Raw genomic sequence first — 21,135 nt, forward strand, 5'->3', positions numbered from 1 at the left:
GTCCGTGTGATCCCGATGCAGCACACGGTTGCCACACGTGTGACACACTCGGATACACGGGACACGGATATCTCCGGTACCAGTTTTTCCGGTACCGGAGATATGCGGACGTGTAAAACCGGCCTTAAAGACAGTGAGAGCGACAAATATTGTACTTACAAAGTAATTTTGTCCCTATTTAAGCCCCTTAGTGTTCTCACCCACAAAAGACGGATTTTGGTAAGACCTTACCTGTAAAATCCTTTTCAGCGAGGGAAGGAAGGGAGACACAGTCACTACTAGTGGGTAGGCGGAGCCCACATAGGATAGAACACCTCAGATTAAAAAAGAGTGTTGTCCGGCCCCTCCAGCTTGGGCTCCTCCTACTCCAGCTCTCCAGTCCGTACACAAGCTAAGGAAGAGCAAATATCACCAGCGGAGCAACATAACCCCTTCTGAAGAACTTCAGAGAAAAAACAAGAGACAGGTTATGCATATAACAGAAAAACCACACAGTCCCAGGTACTACTCACTGGACCTGACCACTGCGATGAGCTGGCAATGCTGGAACAGAGCCTTAGCGCGCCGACCTCAGCCCAGATAATCGCTATCAGAGAAGGGTCACGCTGCATCTGAAAACACAACAACACACTTCTGCCATGGGAGGGAGCTGTGTCTCCCTTCCTTCCCTCGCTGAAAAGGATTTTACAGGTAAGGTCTTACCAAAATCCGTCTTTCAGCAGCAGATGGAAGGAAGGGAGACACAGTCATTACTAGTGGGACGTCCCAAAGCAGTCCAAAAATTAAGGGTGGGAAAAAAACAACAGAGGCAGAATCCCAACAACCTAGAAAAAAGCGCAACTAGCGCTAAATACAAGTTAACGATGACTTAAACTACAGCCGCCTGCAGGACCCTACGTCCTAAGGCTGCATCAGCGGAAGCACTGACGTCCACCTTATAAAACTTTGTAAAAGTGTGGACGGAGCGCCAGGTAGCCGCCCGGCAGAGTTGAGCTACCGAGGCCCCTTGATGAAAAGCCCACGACGAACCCACAGCTCTCGTGGAGTGAGCTCGAATCTTAATTGGACAAGATTCGCCCTTGAGTCGGTAAGCCTCTAAAATGGCCGACCGAATCCATCGAGCTATAGTGTCCTTGGAAGCTCGTTGACCACGCCGACGACCTGCTGGAATCACAAACAGAGAGTCCGATTTCCGAAAACCTTGAGTAATAGACAAATAGAACTTCAAAGCCCGCACTAAATCCAATGAGTGCAAGGCCCGTTCCTTCGCATTCCTCGGTTCCGGACAGAGCGAGGGCAACACAATATCCTGGTTAACATGAAATTGTGACACCACCTTAGGTAGAAAGTCGCCCCGTGTGCGAAGCACCACGCGATCCGGGAGAAACTGCAGAAAAGGAGGCGAGCAAGAAAGAGCCGCCAGTTCAGAAACCCTTCTCAAAGAGGTGACTGCCACTAAAAAGGCAACCTTCCAAGAAAGCAAAGAAAGGCTAACGGAGTCCATAGGCTCAAAAGGCCCATGTTGAAGAGCCTCCAAGACCAGATTGAGCCGCCAAGGGGACACAAGCGCCTTCCGCGGCGGAAACTGACGGGTTACCCCGCGAAAAAAGGAACGAACGTCCCTACGCGAGGCGATAGCCTTCCGAAACAGCAAGGACAAAGCAGAAACCTGACCCCTCAGAGTGCTAACTGCCAAACCCTTGTCCAGGCCATACTGCAAAAAGGCCAACAAATTGGGAATGGAAAAAATCCTCGGGTTCCTTGAAGAACCCGAACACCTTGAAAAGAAGGCCTCCCAAGTCTTGTGATAGATCCTAGTAGTGGCAGGACCCCTGGCAGCTCGCAGAGTGGCAATGACTTCGGCTGAAAAACCTTGACGAGTCAAGATTTCGGTCTCAAGAGCCACGCCGTCAAACGCAGAGATTTCAGGTCCGGATGACGAACGGGCCCTTGGGTTAACAGGTCCGGGAGAGGAAGTGGAGGCGCAGCCAGAAGCGACACCAGCGTCGAGAACCACGTCCTCCTTGGCCAGTCTGGGGCTACTAACATAGCCGGGACTCTTTCCAGTCTGATCCGACGCAACACCAGAGGAAGTAAGGATATCGGCGGGAACACATAGATTAGCTCGAATTGGTCCCACGGAGCCACCAGAGCATCCACCGCCACAGCCTTCGGGTCCTTGTACCTGGACATGAACGTCGGTAACTTGGTGTTGAACCTTGATGCCATCAAATCCACTTGAGGAGTTCCCCAACGGGAGCACAGCTGTGCAAAAATTTCTGGGTGAAGACTCCATTCTCCGGGATCCACCTTCTCGCGACTGAGGAAGTCCGCCGTGATATTCTGAACTCCCGGAATGTGAATCGCAGAGATGGCTGGCACCTTGGCCTCGGCCCATACCAGGATCCGAGACACTTCCATCATGAGCCTGGAGCTCCTCGTTCCACCTTGATGGTTGATATACGCGACCGCCGTCGCGTTGTCTGTCTGCACTCGGACTGGCAGACCGTTTAAAGGGACCGTCCAGTGTTGGAGGCAAAGGAAAATCGCCCTCAATTCCAGGATGTTGATCGGCAGGACAGACTCTTCCGACGACCATACTCCCTGAATCCAGAGATCGTTCCAGACACCCCCCCAGCCTGACAGGCTGGCATCGGTGGTTATGACCGACCACCTCGGAAGGAGAAAGGACTTCCCCAGGGATAACGCTTCCGGACGTAACCACCATTCTAGAGACTCTCGCACCCTGTGGGAGATGATGACACTGCGATCCAGCGAAGCCTGTGATCGATCCCAACGGTTCAGAATGAGCATTTGGAGAGTCCTGGAATGAAATTGGGCAAACGGAAGTGCCTCCATTGACGCCACCATCAAACCCAAAAGGCGCATACACCTTCGAAGGGACATTGCTGTCGAAGACTTCATAACCTGTACATGTCGAAGAAGACTTGCTTGCTTGTCTGGAGGCAGGGACACCACTGCTCGTACCGTGTCGAAATGCATCCCCAAAAACAGGATTGACTGCGACGGTTCCAGAGACGACTTCTTCCAATTGACCAGCCACCCGAAGTCCTCCAGGAGCTGAAGGAATAGATTGCGAGCCGTCACCGCCTCCTCCTTTGAGGACGCCACAATCAAAAGGTCGTCCAGGTAGGGAAGAAACGTAACCCCCTGTCTTCGAAGGATCGCCATGAGAGGTGGCAGAATTTTTGTAAAAACTCTGGGCGCCGAGGCCAACCCGAATGGTAGGGCCACAAACTGGAAATGGTCCTGACCTATGGCAAAACGAAGGAAGCGTTGGTGGGCCCTTCCGACGGGAACATGCAAATAAGCGTCGCGAATGTCGATTGACACCAAAAAGTCGTTCTGTGACAGGGCCGCCACAACCGAGCGAAGCGACTCCATGCGGAATTTCCGGGTGCGGACATGCCGATTCAATCTTTTGAGATCCAGAATGGGGCGAAATTTGTCCTCCTTTTTGGGGACCACAAAGAGGTTTGAATAAAACCCTCTTCCCCGGTCCTCCGGCGGAACCGGTACCACCACACCCTTCAGCAGAAGGGAAACGACCTCCTGCCGTAGAGCGGCAACTAGCTCGGGCTCTGACGGAATGCGAGATCGGCAAAACCTGTCCGGGGGTCGAGAAAGAAACTCTATGAAGTAGCCTGCTGACACAACCCGCGTCACCCAGGCGTCCGAAACGCGGGACGCCCAAGTCGATTCGAATAGGAGCAGGCGACCCCCCACTCAAGAGCCCTCCAGTGAAAACCTGGCGTCAGTCCGCCTTAGCGGGCTTTTTGTCAGCTTCCCGCTTGTCTTGACGGAAGCTCTGTTTTCAGGGAGTGCGGGATTTCTGAGAAGCCTTTTTTCCTGAAAAAGAGGGACGACCCGATCCCCAAGAGGGCTGACCGGACCGTCCCCTGGACCGAAAGGGGCCGCCGACTACTACCGGCACTAGGCCTGCCCGACGCAGAAGCCACAGTTCTTCGCTGTGGTAAGGCCGCTTCTTTTGCCTTTGCCTTGACAATCAGCTCCGTGAGGTCAGATCCAAATAACTGACCACCCTTGTAAGCTAAAGATAGCAAACCTTGCTTGGAAACCGCGTCCCCGGTCCACTGTCTGAGCCACAGTGCTCTTCTGACTGTGACCGCCGAGGATTGCGCCCTGGACAGTAGTGACGCGGTATCCAAACCTGCATCACTGCCATATCGGGCCGCATCCTCCAACAACTTGAAAAACCCATCCACCTCGGATAGCGGGGATCCATCCTGCCACGCCGTCCGTAGACGGTCCAACCAGCTTAGAGAAGCTTTACAAGCACACATGGATCCTAGCACCGCTCTGAATCCATGACCCGCGGCCTCGTAGATGGATTTCGCCGCCATTCTGTCCAGCGGATCCTGCGGACTCGCCTTCCTTTTAACAGGCAGTAATGAGGATTTGCTAAGCTGGGATAAAGGGACACTTCAGGAGAAGGAATCCAATTATCAATCAACTCCGTGGAACACGGATACAGTGTCAAAAAACCGTGTCCCCTGAAAACGTTTATCTGGACACAGGCGTTCCTTCTCCACTGCCTCATTAAGCTCATCCAGAGATGGTAATGCCAAGCGCGACCTATGCGACTCCTGAAACATCCGGGCCGACTTACCAGGACGTCTAGTTACCTCCTCCGGAAACTGTAACGCCTCCCTCATGGCTCCAATAAAAGCCTCTGCACGGCCCAAAAAAGAGGCAGAGTGCCCCTGCCGATCCTCCTTATCCGAATCGGACATCTCCCCATCTGAGCTTGAAGGGGAACCCTCCATAACAGAGATCTCCGAGTCGCTGCGCGGGGAGGGCAGTACCGGCCTGTGGCGCTTCCTGCCATGAGAGGATCTAGCTGACACCCAATAACCTAGAAGGTCAGACAGGCCATCAATAGAACGAGTGAGGGCCTCCATTTTGACCACTGCCCCATCACCGAAACCCCCGACCGCTGTGCTTGACGCCGTCGAGGACTCCTGCGTGTCAGACACGCGAGACTGATCCTGTAGCGGACCTGGGATCTGACATGCCCTCACACAGTATATGGCAGATTAAACCTGTCAGCAAGTAGGACAGTGTGGTTTCTTAAAAGAAAGCTGAAGGGTTAAAGTTCTTAAATAGAGAGCTACCCCAGCTGACCCCCAATTAAGGGATAACCGCCTAATAAGGGGTTAATGTCGCAGACTCCCCACAACCTCTGTGAAATGAAAAGGATGTGCGAGCCCCAGACAAAAAAAAAGGAACCTCTATATGAGGTAATAGCTGCAGGACAGCACAGTCTGCCACCTTATTGTGCCTCAGAAAGGTGCCCTGCGCTGAGGGGGTGAGGGGTTAAGCTTCTGCCCTGACAGGCAGAAGCGACTCACCCAGCTGGCCGCGGTGCAGTGTTCCTTCGGTCTGTCGGGAGGAGAGGAGAGTGAGGAGCCCGATGGAAGCCGTTCAGTAATGGCCGCCGCGCTGTGAGGAGAGAGAAGCCGGAAGAGGAGGGGCAGGAGAAAACGCGCGCTCAGAGCGCTTCCTGCCCGCGAAAGACCGGGAAGGCGCGAAGCCACGCCCCCCGCCGGCTTCAAAAAAAGCGCGCGCGACTCCTCCGCTCTCCGCTCCTGCCCCGCTTCCATGTCCTGCAGGCATCCACCTGCGGACAAAAAACCACAAGTCACCACCTGAATACATGTAGCAGCAGCCGCTGAAGCACTCAAAACACATTAACATGCTGAGTACTCACCCAGCTGAGCGCCACAGGGACCCCCAGGGATTTGTGGCGCTGTGCCCAAGCTTCCCCCCAGGGCGGAGAACGCAGTGACCCCAGATGCGCGGTTTGCGTCCCCGCCAGGGAAGCATCCCTCATCCCCCGGGGCCGGCAGGGTTCTGCAGGGACCTCTCTCAAAGGGTAATGCAGATCCGCCAAGGGAGGGGTGGGGGTCCAGCAGCGCTGAGACCCCTGAGACCTCAAGACCACGGGGGTCCAAGTCTCTGTCCGATAAAAATAAAAAAATTTTCTGAGGAGCTGCTTCCAGCAGCGACCATCCTCTGTGACCTCAAATTTTAGACTGGAGAGCTGGAGTAGGAGGAGCCCAAGCTGGAGGGGCCGGACAACACTCTTTTTTAATCTGAGGTGTTCTATCCTATGTGGGCTCCGCCTACCCACTAGTAGTGACTGTGTCTCCCTTCCTTCCATCTGCTGCTGAAAATACCCCTCTCATGGCCCCCATAAAGTATGATGCAAACAAAAGTGTCCCCCAAGCACAGTATGATACGTCCATAGCGAATTCCTCCACAATACCCTCCACATGCACAGTATGATGCCCCTACAATACCCACAGCAAAGTAAAGTGTCCCCACAGTTCCTCCACACATTATGATGCCCCCACTGACTCCAACAAAGTATAATGGTCCTACAGCCCCCCCACACAGTATAATGCGCCTATAGTTCCATCACACACATTATGACGGCCCCAACAGCCCTCCATGACACTGTAAAAAACACGTGAAGCGCAATAGGGTCTTATCCTAATTGTACAGAGTGGGTAAACATATGGAATGCTCACCTGGTAGGGTTGTGTATGACACAACCATTAGTAGTATGTAGGTACAAGCTGAAGTAACCATGAACAATTTCAAGTAATACCAAAGAGGGTGGAACTATTCTGCGCTGCTGGAATAACATAAAACTGAATTTAAGGACTGAGAAATGTGTAAGTGATTTCATGTCAACACGTTTCAAAGTCTAACTGGCTCCTTCTTCAGGACAACCACATGTAAAGTGACAGATATAATTACTCCATAAAGTGTGAACATATCTACAGCCTCCCACACAGTATGATGATCCCCACAGTCCCCCCCCCACACAGTATAATGCCCCCACATACAGTATGATGGTCCTCACAGTACCCCACACATAGTGTAATGCCCCCACATACAGAATGATGGTCCTCACAGGCCCCCACACACAGTATGATGGTCCCCACAGTCCCCCACACACAGTATAATTCCCCCACACACAGCATGATGGTCCCCACAGTCCCCCACACACAGCATGATGGTCCCCACAGTCCTCCACACACAGAATAATGCCCCCACACACAGCATGATGGTCCCAACAGCCATCCATAAACTATGATCACTTCTAAAGTCCCCCACACAGTATTATTGCCCCCCACAGTCCCCTACACACAGTATAATTCCCCCATACACAGCATGATGGTCCCCACAGTCCCCCACACACAGCATGATGGTCCCCACAGTCCTCTACACACAGAATAATGCCCCCACACACAGCATGATGGTCCCAACAGCCATCCATAAACTATGATCACTTCTAAAGTCCCCCACACAGTATTATTGCCCCCCACAGTTCCCCCATATACAGTTGATGGACTCCAAATCTCCTAACACTTTATGATGGCCGACACATCCCACACACAGAATGACACCCCATAATCATTGATAAAATACAAAAAAATAAAACCACTACGCTCTCTCGTTCCCTCGCTGGTCTGATATCTGTAGCATGTGGTGTGAAGCTCCGCACAGCAGACGCATTGTAGTGATGTCATCGCGCTCGCTGCACTGAGACTCAGAGATCAGATGCCAAGGGAGCAATAGGGAGTGACGGCTCCCTGTTCTCTGATTCTGTTCAACTGTATATTTATCCAAGATGCAAATACTGTGCAAAGAGTGACACCGGGTGAGGAGTCCTGGTGCCGGCACAAGACCTCCCCAACTCACGGACCCCATAGCAGCCGCATGGTCTGTTGCTTTTAGCAGTGCGCTACTGATTGAGGACCACCTTAGTCTCCAAAGCTTGCATGTGACTACAACTCTGCACCTAGCAGGTAACAGCAGTGAGATATTTGGCCCTACAAACTATAACAAGAGACCAACAGAATCCTACTTGCAGCTTTGAATGTGATTGGAGTGTTTTTACGTCTACTGTAGATCCGACCAATGCAAAACCTATTTCCCCTTGGATGTCTGTCCTGCACGTACCACGGAGTGCACATGATCTGAATAATCCCCCCACATCATCCTGTAGCCCCGATGACCCACACACTCTCCCATTATAGGCCCATGTACCCCACACTGTGCAGAATTTTGCCATTTTGAGATCCCTTAGGATCCAAACATTCAGTAAGCTGCAGCTCAGATTCCTGCCCCTGTCAGATTCTCATTGATATATGGTCCCAGGCCTGTTTATGTAGCGTCGCTGAGGGTGAAGGAGTCTGGGCATATTAATAGGAACCTATGAGATGCCCAGGATCACAATCCTAGGGATTAGGTGGAGTGCTCCATCCGTTTGCTTACTCCAGATATGACCTGTGACCTTTGCGAAAAAACTCACAGTAAGTTCTTTCCCTGTAACCAAGGTCCAGGATGGGATTTGCTGGGGGAGATCTGTTTATTGCACAAACAGTCCTTGGAAAGCTCTTGTTATCAACGTCCTCCCAAGTCCACACAGCAGTCCTATGTAAGGAGTGACAGTAGCACCTGTGTAATATTAGGTTAGGGAGATTTCTGCCCACCATGAGCCGTACTAATAATTCCCCACATCCTAGCTCAGTATAGATGCGGCTGTCATACATAACTGGTATCTGCAGGACGGTAGGACAAACAGTATGAAGCTCCTTGCCGAAATATCATTGAATGGCTTAAAGGGGTTGTCCACCTTCGAGGGAAATTTTTTTCTTGCAAAAAATGCATGGATTTTAGGCTAATAATAATTTTTATATTTGGATTTTATGCAAAATTTTGCAGTGTTTGCTTTCTATTGCCATTAGGTTGCACTGTCTATTACTGGCTGCAAAATGAGTTTACTGAGAGTCTGTCAGCGAGCTCATTCTGATGGCCCAGTGGAAGAGTTTTTAATTATTTTTATCTTTATTTTTTCCTATCTCTTCTTGCACAATTTTTGACCACAGAACACATCAAAGATGAAAATGCAGCAAACTAAAGATCCTGTAAAAGCAGAACGGTGCAAAATTTTTATAATGATAAAAATGTTCCCAGGGGTGGCCAATCTATTTAAAGGAAATCTATCAGTACGTTTTTACATATAGAAGTAGTGGGATGGCTGTAAAGGTGCTTGTCCCCCAATAAAAATGATACCTTTTTTGTAGAGATCTGATGTGCCGTCATGAGAAATCTAGTGTTGAAGCTGTATAGTGCTTTGTGGGCACTACTTCTTCCATGTGCACGGACACACCCACAATGCACTTCTAGCCTTATTTGCATACAGCTTCTACTCTGTATTTCTTATGACTGGAACATCGGATTTTACAAAAAAAGGTGTCATTTTTATTGGGGGACAAGCGCCTACATACTATTACTGCTACCTCCATGTATACAAATGTATTGACAGGTTCCCTTTGTAGAGGTTGTTCAGTTTGTAACTAATGTTAATTTATTTTGACATGTACTAACAGGTACCTTTTAATACAAACACCCAGCATTGAATGATGCTATAGGTCTCGCCATTGCTGCCCTGTTCTTAGTCATGAATACAATGCAAGGAGAGCATTGTAGACTGACACTAAAAGCAATGAGAGCGAGGAATGGATGCATAGAAATATAAGGAATGGGTGACACATATACTAATACTGCCTCAATCTCTTTTTTTAATTATTCCAGCCAGAAAACATAGTCTGTGTGTCCCCGATCAGCCACATGGTGAAAATCATAGACTTTGGCCTTGCCCGAAGGTGAGTTCTGTGGCTTTAGTGTATCATAGCACAATATAAAGTCATCTGTGTAATAAATGGCATCTAAATGTTCTGACCCCCCTAACTCCCAATCCCCTTCCTTATTCCCATAGGTATAAACCACAGAATAAGTTGAAAGTTTCTTTTGGGACCCCTGAATTTCTGTCACCAGAGGTCATCAACTATGATCATGTTTCTTTCCAGACAGACATGTGGAGTGTTGGTGTCATCACATACATGATGTAATATTATACGGTGTGACATGTCTATATACTGTACATGTAAGGGTAGATATTGTGTTAGATGTTTTTAGAGGATAGAATTATTGTAGCTATATTCTTGTACATAGGGGGCAGTATTATAGTAGTTATATTCTTGTACATAGGAGACAATATTATAGTAGTTATATTCTTGTACATAGGGGCAGTATTATAGTAGTTATATTCTTGTGTATAGGGGGCAGTATTATAGTAGTTATATTCTTGTACATAGGGGCAGTATTATACTAGTTATATTCTTGTGTATAGGGGGCAGTATTATAGTAGTTATATTCTTGTACATAGGGGCAGTATTATAGTAGCTATAGTCTTGTACATAGGAGCAGTATTATAGTAGTTATATTCTTGTACATAGGGGGCAGTATTATAGTAGTTATATTCTTGTACATAGGAGACAATATTATAGTAGTTATATTCTTGTACATAGGGGCAGTATTATAGTAGTTATATTCTTGTACATTGGGGCAGTATTATAGTAGTTATATTCTTGTACATAGGAGCAGCATAGTAGTTATATTATTTTACATAGGAGGCAGTATTATAGCAGTTATATTCTTATACATAGTGAACAGTATTATAGTAGTTATATTCTTGTACATAGGAGGCAGTATTATAGTAGTTATATTCTTGTACATAGGAGGCAGTATTATAGTAGTTATATTCTTATACATAGTGAACAGTATTATAGTAGTTATATTCTGGTACATAGGAGGCAGTATTATAGTAGTTATATTCTTGTACATAGGGGGCAGTATTATAGTAGTAATATTCTTGTACATAGGGGGCAGTATTATAGTAGTTATATTCTTATACATAGTGAACAGTATTATAGTAGTTATATTCTGGTACATAGGAGGCAGTATTATAGTAGTTATATTCTTGTACATAGGGGGCAGTATTATAGTAGTTATATACTTGTACATAGGGGCAGTATTATAGTTATTGTAGTAATACATATCCCTGTGTTCTTGTAGTTAATTGGTCTATTCTATACCTCTTTGTTAGTAGTAATTTTTGTTCTTTTGCAGGGTAAGTGGGTTGTCACCATTTCTGGGTGCTAATGACACTGAGACGATGAACAATATATTGTTGGGAGACGCAGACTTTGATGAAGAACCTTTTGAGCTGGTATCAGAAGAAGCCAAAAACTTTATATCCAACCTACTGGTGAGAGACATAAGGTCAGAACCCCGATCTCCACATGACTCCTGTACTAACTGCACACTATATCTTGAAGCTTTGGGGATAAGTGCAATACGTATTCCCTCCACATTAGCACACATGAGGTCGCCTAGTGCTGTGGATAATAACATCATGCTATATAGGATATGTAAACATGCTTAAAATAATGTTTCTATTTGGATAGTGAGATTTCATCAATGTACATTTATCACCCTACACCCATAATAATGCTATAAATACAGTTGGGATGCCTGTGACAATAATGGGCACGGTACCAGCTCTCTTCAGAAGGTTTCCGAAATATAGTTTCATTTAGTGTAGACCTCCTGTTGTGTGACCCGGCAATGTCTGGGCATTCAATCTCTTCAATTCCGCCGCCACCATCCCTTGACGGCACCTCGGATGAGTACTGACATCCACATTATTCAGATAACTGTCACTATGTGACCGCACTGGAAGACAAACGTCTCTTGTACAAATAGAGTTGGATGGAAGACAGGATCTAGTACACTATGAGTGTAATATGTATGTAATCATGAGGGCGGTATTATTACAGTATGCTGTATAATATACAGGTGTGAGTGTTAAAGTCGTGATGTTCAAGTACAAACCAATTCCCAAAAATTTGGGACCCTGTGTAAAATGTAAGGAAAACAAGAATGCAATGCTCAGGAAATCTCTTCTAAACATACTTTAGTTTCAACAGAACATAAGACACAGACCAGAAGGTGAATGTCAGTCATTTTTCCATTTCATTTGATAAAATTAACTGATCTAGAAATTGATGGCAGCAGCACGTCTCAAAAAAGTTGTGCCCGGGCCCCATCTACTACTGTTTGGCATCCCCAGGGGCATAACTACCACAGTCACAGCGGTCGCGGCGCAAGGGGTGAGGGGCTTTCCGGCGGCAGAAAATACTTCAGCTGGGTGTGCATCCTCGAACGCACATTCCGCTGAAATGTATTGTGGCGCACAGACTCTTTGGGTCCATGTGCAGCAATACACGCTGTCGGCAAATCAGAGGCCAGCAGCTGACGTCTGCGTGTACGTGACCGGGGGCGCACGGCAGGGACATCATGCGCTCCTGTCACTTGAACGCTGAAGTCAGCTGCTGGCTTCAGAAGAGGACGCCGCGCGGCAGCGGAGGGAAGGTGGGTTTTATTTTTATAGAAGCAGTGAGTACACTCTGGCCATACTACTACATGGATTACTATGGGCTGTGTACTATATTATATGAAGGATATGGGCCATGTATTATGCTAATATAAAGTACTATGGGCTGTGCGTTATTTTATATGAAGGATAAGGGCAGTGTATTATACTAAGATGTAGGACTATGGGCTGTGTATTATATATGGAGGTGCATTATATATGGAGGACTATGGAGGGTGCATTATTATTATATGGAGGACTATGTGGTGCATTATACTATATGGAGGACTATGGACTGTGCATTATACATGGATGACTATGGAGGGTGCATTATATTATATGGAGGACTATGGGATGCATTACATGTAAAGCGCCATGGAATAAATGGCGCTATAATAATAAATAATAATAATACTGTACTATATGGAGGACTATGGGGGCACATTATACTATATGGAAGACTATGAGGGGGCATTATTTTATATGGCAGACTATGGGGGTGCATTATACTGTATGGAGGACTATGGGGAGTGCATTATACTTCTGCTATGGGGCCCCATGACTTTTATGTACGCCCCTGATTAGTTTAATGGTTTATTTTTTTCTATACATTAAAGAATAGCGACGGAACGGGGGACATATATACCAGGAAGCGGGATATATATACCAGGATGGGGCCCAGGATAAGGGACATATACCAGGGTGTGGACTGCAAGCGGCCACTCCATCACCCGAATTTATGTGGACCTAGGCTGGTGTGATGGATTCAGTATGTGGTTTAGCATTGTCTCGCTGAAATAGACGTTGTCTGGATGGGATCAAATGTTGTTCTAAAACCTCTATTTAATGCTCACCATTGACAGTGCCTTCCAAAAAGTTAAGCTGCCCATGCCATAGGCACTAGTGCAAACCCATACCATCAGAGATACAGGAACTGTGCGCTGATAACAAGCTGGATCGTCCCTTCTGCTCTTGAGTCTGCAGGACACGGCGTCCGTGGTTTCCCTAAATAATGTCATATCTTGATTCATCTGACCACAGAATAGTTTTCCATTTTGTTTCAGTGCATTATAAATGAGCTTTTGCCAAGAGAAGATGGCCTTATTTATGGATTGTGTTTATATTGTTGAGTTGTAGCTATATTCTTGTACATAGGTCATTATTATAGTAGTTATATCCTTGTACATAGGGGCAGTATTATAGTAGTTATATCCTTGTACATAGGGGCAGTATTATAGTAGTTATATTCTTATACATACAGTACAGACCAAAAGTTTGGACACACCTTCTCATTTAAAGATTTTTCTGTATTTTCATGACTATGAAAGTTGTACATTCACACTGAAGGCATCAAAACTATGAATTAACACATGTGGAATTATATACTTAACAAAAAAGTGTGAAACAACTGAAAATATGTCTTATATTCTAGGTTCTTCAAAGTAGCCACCTTTTGCTTTGATGACTGCTTTGCACACTCTTAGCATTCTCTTGATGAGCTTCAAGAGGTAGTCACCGGAAATGGTTTTCACTTCACAGGTGTGCCCTGTCAGGTTTAATAAGTGGGATTTCTTACCTTATAAATGGGGCTGGGACCATCAGTTGTGTTGTGCAGAAGTCAGGTGGATACACAGCTGATAGTCCTACTGAATAGACTGTTAGAATTTGTATTATGGCAAGAAAAAAGCAGCTAAGTAAAGAAAACGAGTGGCCATCATTACTTTAAGAAATGAAGGTCAGTCAGTGCGAAAAATTGAGCAAACTTTGAAAGTGTCCCCAAGTGCAGTTGCAAAAACCATCAAGCGCTACAAAGAAACTGGCTCACATGAGGACCGCCCCAGGAAAGGAAGACCAAGAGTCATCTCTGCTTCTGAGGATAAGTTTATCCGAGTCACCAGCCTCAGAAATCGCAGGTTAAAAGCAGCTCAGATTAGAGACCAGGTCAATGCCACACAAAGTTCTAGCAGCAGACACATCTCTTCAACAACTGTTAAGAGGAGACTTTGTGCAGCAGGCCTTCATGGTAAAATAGCTGCTAGGAAACCACTGCTAAGGACAGGCAACAAGCAGAAGAGACTTGTTTGGGCTAAATAACACAAGGAATGGACATTAGACCAGTGGAAATCTGTGCTTTGGTCTGATGAGTCCAAATTTGAGATCTTTGGTTCCAACCACCGTGTCTTTGTGCGACGCAGAAAAGGTGAATGGATGGACTCTACATGCCTGGTTCCCACCGTGAAGCATGGAGAAGGAGGTGTGATGGTGTGGGGGTGCTTTGCTGGTGACACTGTTGGGAATTTATTCAAAATTGAAGGCATACTGAACCAGCATGGGTACCACAGCATCTTGCAGCGGCATGCTATTCCATCCGGTTTGCGTTTAGTTGGACCATCATTTATTTTTCAACAGGACAATGACCTCACACACACCTCCAGGCTGTGTAAGGGCTATTTGACCAAGAAGGAGAGTGATGGGGGGCTACGCCAGATGACCTGGCATCCACAGTCACCAGACCTGAACCCAATCGAGATGGTTTGGGATGAGCTGGACCGCAGAGTGAAGGCAAAAGGGCCAACAAGTGCTAAGCATCTCTGGGAACTCCTTCAAGATTGTTGGAAGACCATTTCCGGTGACTACCTCTTGAAGCTCATCAAGAGAATGCCAAGAGTGTGCAAAGCAGTCATCAAAGCAAAAGGTGGCTACTTTGAAGAACCTAGAATATAAAACATATTTGCAGTTGTTTCACAATTTTTGTAAAGTATATAATTCCACATGTGTTAATTCATAGTTTTGATGCCTTCAGTGTGAATGTACAATTTTCATAGTCATGAAAATACAGAAAAATCTTTAAATGAGAAGGTGTGTCCAAACTTTTGGTCTGTACTGTAGGTCAGTATTATAGTAGTTATATCCTTGTACATAGGTCAGTATTATAGTAGTTATATCCTTGTACATAGAGGCAGTATTATAGTTATATTCTTGTACATAGGAGCAGTATTATAGTAGTTATATTCTGGTACATAGGGGGCAGTATTATAACAGGTATATTCTTGTACATAGGGGCAGTATTATAGTAGTTATATTCTTGTACATAGGGGCAGTATTATAGTAGTTATATTCTTGTACATAGGAGCAGTTTTATAGTAGTTATATTCTTGTACATAGGGGACAGTATTATAGTAGTTATATTCTTGTGCATAAAGGCACTGTTATAGTAGTTATATTCTTATACATAGGTCAGTATTATAGTAGTTATATCCTTGTTCATAGGTCAGTATTATAGTAGTTATATCCTTGTACATAGGGGCAGTATTATAGTAGTTATATTCTTGTACATAGGAGCAGTATTATAGTAGTTATATTCTTGTACTGTACATAGGGGCAGTATTATAGTAGTTATATTCTTGTACATAGGGGGCAGTATTATAACAGGTATATTCTTGTACATAGGGGCAGTATTATAGTAGTTATATTCTTGTGCATAGGAGCAGTATTATAGCAGTTATATTCTTGTACATAGGAGCAGTATTATAGTAGTTATATTCTTGTACATAGGGGCAGTATTATAGTAGATATATTCTTGAACATAGGAAGCAGTATTATAGTAGTTATATTCTTATACATAGGGGCAGTATTATAGTAGTTATATTCTTAAACATAGGAGGCAGTATTATAGTAGTTATATCCTTGTACATAGGAGGCAGTATTATAGTAGCTATATTCTTGTACATAGGGGGCAGTATTATAGTAGTTATATCCTTGTACATAGGAGGCAGTATTATAGTAGTTATATTCTTCTACATAGGGGACAGTATTATAGTAGTTATATTCTTGTACATAGGAGGCAGTATTATAGTAGTTATATTCTTGTTTATAGGAGCAGTATTATAGTAGTTATATTATTGTACATAGGGGGCAGTATTATAGTAGTTACATTCTTGTACATAGGGGACAGTATTATAGTAGTTATATACTTGTACATAGGAGCAGTATTATAGTAGTTATATTCTTGTACATAGGGAGCAGTATTATAGTAGTTATATTCTTGTAGATATGTGCAAGTATTATACATGATTATATATGTTTTTTCTATGGAGGGGCGCTAGTTTCCGTTGATTTTTGATTAACTTCAGATGACGTGTGTTTTCTTCTCAGTGGGCGCATGACTGCCGGTGAGTGTCTCAAGCACCCATGGCTCAATGATCTTGCTAGAAAGGCCAAGCTTTGCAACCGTCTTCTGAAATCACAGATAGAGCTGAGGAAATACATGATGAGGAGACGCTGGAAGGTTTGTGTTTACAGCTATCTTAATCCCGTAGTTATCGTTTCATACATGTCGCTTTGATGGCGACATCTTCTTGGCACAGGAGTCACCAGTATCTTGGGTTGAGCTTATTCAGCTTTCAATGTTCTTCACCCTGGTGTCCTCCCATTTACACATTTCATTGAAGGTTAGACATTAGCCAGTGTGAACTCCACAAATCCAAAAACAGCTATAGTCCCAATAATACGAAATGACCATTAGCCCTTGATTTCTCCTCATTGTCGGTCACAGCTTTCCTATGATACAAAGCCCTATTTCCTATGTCCAGGATCCCAAAGGTCTAGGAAAGCTGAATGTACAGTGTATGACTGATAGATTTACAGTGTATCTTTTTGTTTTCAACAGAAGAATGTATTTGCTGTGACGGCTGCAAACAGATTCATGAGGATGAGTAGCATTGGAAGTCAGTCTTCAATGGGCGAATGAGGTTCTGATGGAGAACCAAGGAAGCCAAGCCATACGTCTATAGCCATAACGACTCACCACTCGCCTCTTGAGCCTCCAGTATCTAGAATATTCTCGATGGCAGAATGAACGAAGGAGGATGATTAAACTTTGGTCCCTGGATAAAGATTATGGTCTTCCCACCACCTCCTGAAGCCACCCTTGGGAAATACCACAAAATAACCTATTGGATACCCTCTTGCAGGCGTTGGAGACCTCATGAACATCTTGTGGATCTGATCCTTCTGCTGGCCAGTAGAGCTATATAAATAGCTTTTTGCTTGGGTTTAGGCTTTTATTGCAGCTCTTTTTCAATGGAGCAGAAAGCTCGCTGCCTACTCACTAGTGATGCCATACACTGACATATGCAATGACATCTCACTGTATAGTAGCTCCATATATGAAGCAACCATTTGTATTGGGTAGTAGCAGAACCAAACTCGTCATTTAGTTCTTTGGTTCTGCATTGTAATATGAAATGCTCTGCTACATCTGCTCTGCTACATCTTCTAGTGTGATCACATTTTTGTACAATTAGCATAGTGTGTCACAAAGCTTCTGCACTGCTCACTGATAGAGCTGCTGCTTGCTCATGCTTTAAGGGAGCCTGTGAACACTCATACATAGGGGTCAAGGTATGATTGAAACCACTACATGTGTAACCCAACCAAAATCCCTGTACATCTCTCACACCTTGCAATGTCCTGTAGGAGGACAGCATAACCCCTGCGGAAGTTCTCACCTTCCTAGTTTGTCAATGCTGGTACGCATATGGAGAGGGAAGTCCTGCTCTATCTGGACCCCACCTCTATACAGTAGCACATATAAAGCACATATACCTCTTGAATCAATATGGCAACAGCACTTCTTCCCCGTGATCTCCAGTCTGACCACCAGGCAGAAAGTCAGTAGTCAGTCTATGACTTCCTGTGAAATAGAGGATGACATCACCTAGTCAATCAATTCAGAAATCTCCTCACTTAGCTGTGTCCTCCTTGTAACATCTGATGGGGGAGAAACCTATCACAAGCAGGAGGCAGGGGAGCTGCATCACATCTCTTACATTGAGACTCATTATACACAAGGAATGCACAAAATCTTCTACATGAATCTTTAATAGTCTATGCTGTAATAACAATTGTTAGAGTGCTGCTTTAAACTATACTCATTGCTGAACCTGCCCTGGCATATTATACCCACCAACACTGCCACGTTAACAATCAGACTTTAGCACTTATGAGTGGTCGTAAGTCACTATACGGTTTACTGCAAATTTGCACATTGTTATTGAAACCTCTATCAGACAACCAGAACATTCACTTATTTTTATTTTTTTAACTGCAGAGGAATAATCTGATTGGCTGCTGCAGGATACATTTTGTTGTATTTGGTTAAAGAAACTTTTAAAAACTGAAAAACTTATATACCTAATGTAGGGACAGAAGGGGTGAGGTATGGCAGTGGTGTCCTCTGGGAATTCCTGTGACATGTTCCACACATTTGGGCGAGCACTACTTATAAGGCCACTTTCACACGATCAGTTTATGGTCAGTATTTTACATCAGTATTTGTAAGCCAAAAATCAGGAGTGGAACAATCAGAGGAAAAGTATAATAGAAACACGTCACCACTTCTGTATTTAGCAAAACTTATGTAAAATACTGACCAAATACTGAACGTGTGAACATGGCCTAACTCAGTATCAGTTTTGCAATACATGGCAGTAATGGTCCTCCAGCAATTATGGGGAACTACAACTCCCAGCACTTCTTCCCCCGAGCTACAGGTTACTTCCTTTTCACACCAATATCTCATATAAATATTCCTATCCGATGTAGCTGCAAAAGTATACACACCCTATTTCTTAAAATAATACTCCAGCTTTTATTCCTACCTATATGACAACTCAAAATCAGTATTCTAGCAATGTAATTTATTCCATCCCTCCTCAGTTGAATCCTTGCATTTTGAACTTTTTATTATGAGCAGAGGTGGCACGTGATCTCCATTTTGACCACCAAGCTCTTCTTTGTAGGCAGAAAGTCAGTCTATGACTTCCTGTGAATTAGAGGATGACTATTCAATCAATTCAGAAATCTCCACACCTAGAGGTGTCCTCCTTGTTAGACCTGATGGGGAGAAACATATCACAAGCAGGAGGCAGGGGAGCTGTATCACATCTTTTACATTGAGACTCAGTATACACAAGGAATGCACAAAATCTTCTACATGAATCTTTAATAAGTCTATGCTGCAATAACAATTGTTGGAGTGCTGCTTTAACCTACACTCATTACTGATCCTTCCCTGGGATATTGTACCCATCAACACTGCCATGTTAACAATCGGAATTTATCTCTTATGAATGATCATAAGTCACTATATGGTTTACTGCAAATTTGCACGTTGTGGGGAACTACAACTCCCAGTGGCTGGTGAGAGTTGTATCCACAAATCTCTGCGTCACGGCATCCTGCAGGCTTCTTTTCCAAGTCAATATGGAATGCGAGTTGCAAGAGTTACTGAGTAGATGAAACTTAGTTGCCAAATTACTGTGAATAAAGCCGAATGTATGATCTGTAATAAATGAGATCTGTGTCTGTGTAGACTGGTATCATCATTATTATGGGGTAAAAAAAACAGAAAAGAAAAAAAACAAGATGTTCTTAAAAAAAAAAAAAAACAATACCTTTATTAACAACATTTTAATGTTCACACATGCCAGGATGGAGGATTAAAGGTTTCTTTTTAGTCACAGTTTGGGTTTGACAAGGTGTGTGCTAGGGCACTGCTGTTATTTTAAAGCAGGTGTTGATGGTAAATGTATTAACAAAAATCCCTGATAATATGGAAAAAAAAATCATTATCTACCTATCAACAGATAGTGATATAAAAACTAAAAAAAAATATTATATTATGTTTAATTTATTTTTCTATTCTTTTTTTTAATTTTCCATAACACCTTATTAATAAAAAAAACACAGGAAAAAACAAATAAACACAGAAATCTTGCCATTTTTTCACTGGCCACTAATCCTAATATATAGCAAAATGGACACTAAGTCTATTAGTAGGCTCACACATCCTGTTCTGTGCAGGTTGCAATGAACTGTCACTGATTTATTGACTTCTTATTGTAAAGCTTGCTAGGTATGCTTTAATCTGGGCAAGGGTCAATGTGAAGGGAAGGGGAGGCGGTGAGCTGTGACATCGCCTATTGTGAATGGTACCTCCTGTGTTATCTATTTAGCAATATTAACTGTAATTAGGGTAGCACGGTGGCTCAGTGGTTAGCACTGCAGCCTTGCAGCGCTGGGGTCCTGGGTTTAAATCCCACCAAGGACAACATCTGCAAGGAGTCTGTATGTTCTCCCTGTGTTTAGTGTGGGTTTCCTCCGGGTTCTCCGGTTTCCTCCCACATTCCAAAGACATACTGACAGGGAATTTAGCCCCAACGGGGACAGCGATGATTATGTATGTAAAGTGCTGCGAAATATGTTAGCACTATATAAAAATAAAGATTATTATTAATTAGAACTAGACTGCTGAGAAGTGTCTGTACAGAACAGTAAGTACTAGTCCAGTATTAAAGAAGTTGTCTACTACTTTTCCATTTATGCCCTAATCCATAGGATAGGGCATCAATGTTTGATCGGTCGGTATCCGTGCTGGCGGCGGCCGCAAGTACTTACTTGTGGTGCTTGGCCTTCTAGCTGTAGTGGCCGCCGTGGGGTACTGCACATCCGCCTCCTATTCAATTTAATGGGAGTACCCTGCGGCCACTACAGCTAGGCGGCCAAGCACCACAAGTAAGCACTTCTGGCCGGCGGCCGAAGGCACAGATGGCAACTAATCGGCGGGGGTGCCGGGTGCGGATAGGGCATCAATGGAAAAGTAGTGGACAACTTCTTTAAGCTTAGTGGCCAGAGAAAAAAATAGCAAGATTTCTGTATTGTATTTGTTTTTTTAATTCCTAAAATAGAAAAAAGCACAGTGGGCATTATATTTCTACATATCCCATGTACTTTTC

At 44.6% G+C, this 21,135-nt stretch overlaps 1 protein-coding gene across 1 annotated transcript in view; it reads left to right on the forward strand.

The window, feature by feature from the left end:
- MYLK2 (myosin light chain kinase 2) overlaps nucleotides 1-19,991 on the forward strand; it is a 37,757-nt gene extending 17,766 nt beyond the window's left edge. Inside the window, exons 9-13 of the mRNA XM_073681547.1 lie at nucleotides 9,655-9,725; nucleotides 9,839-9,967; nucleotides 11,032-11,184; nucleotides 16,493-16,625; nucleotides 17,007-19,991. Of these exons, the coding sequence (XP_073537648.1) occupies nucleotides 9,655-9,725; nucleotides 9,839-9,967; nucleotides 11,032-11,184; nucleotides 16,493-16,625; nucleotides 17,007-17,087 (567 nt within the window). The 3' untranslated portion in view covers nucleotides 17,088-19,991. The remainder of the gene's footprint in view (nucleotides 1-9,654; nucleotides 9,726-9,838; nucleotides 9,968-11,031; nucleotides 11,185-16,492; nucleotides 16,626-17,006) is intronic.
- The last annotated feature ends 1,144 nt before the right edge of the window (nucleotides 19,992-21,135 follow it).

This window comes from Phyllobates terribilis, unplaced genomic scaffold, assembly GCF_046119375.1.
Source record: "Phyllobates terribilis strain yellow unplaced genomic scaffold, ASM4611937v1 Scaffold_5__5_contigs__length_657084704, whole genome shotgun sequence".
In the NCBI taxonomy this organism is placed as follows: domain Eukaryota; kingdom Metazoa; phylum Chordata; class Amphibia; order Anura; family Dendrobatidae; genus Phyllobates; species Phyllobates terribilis.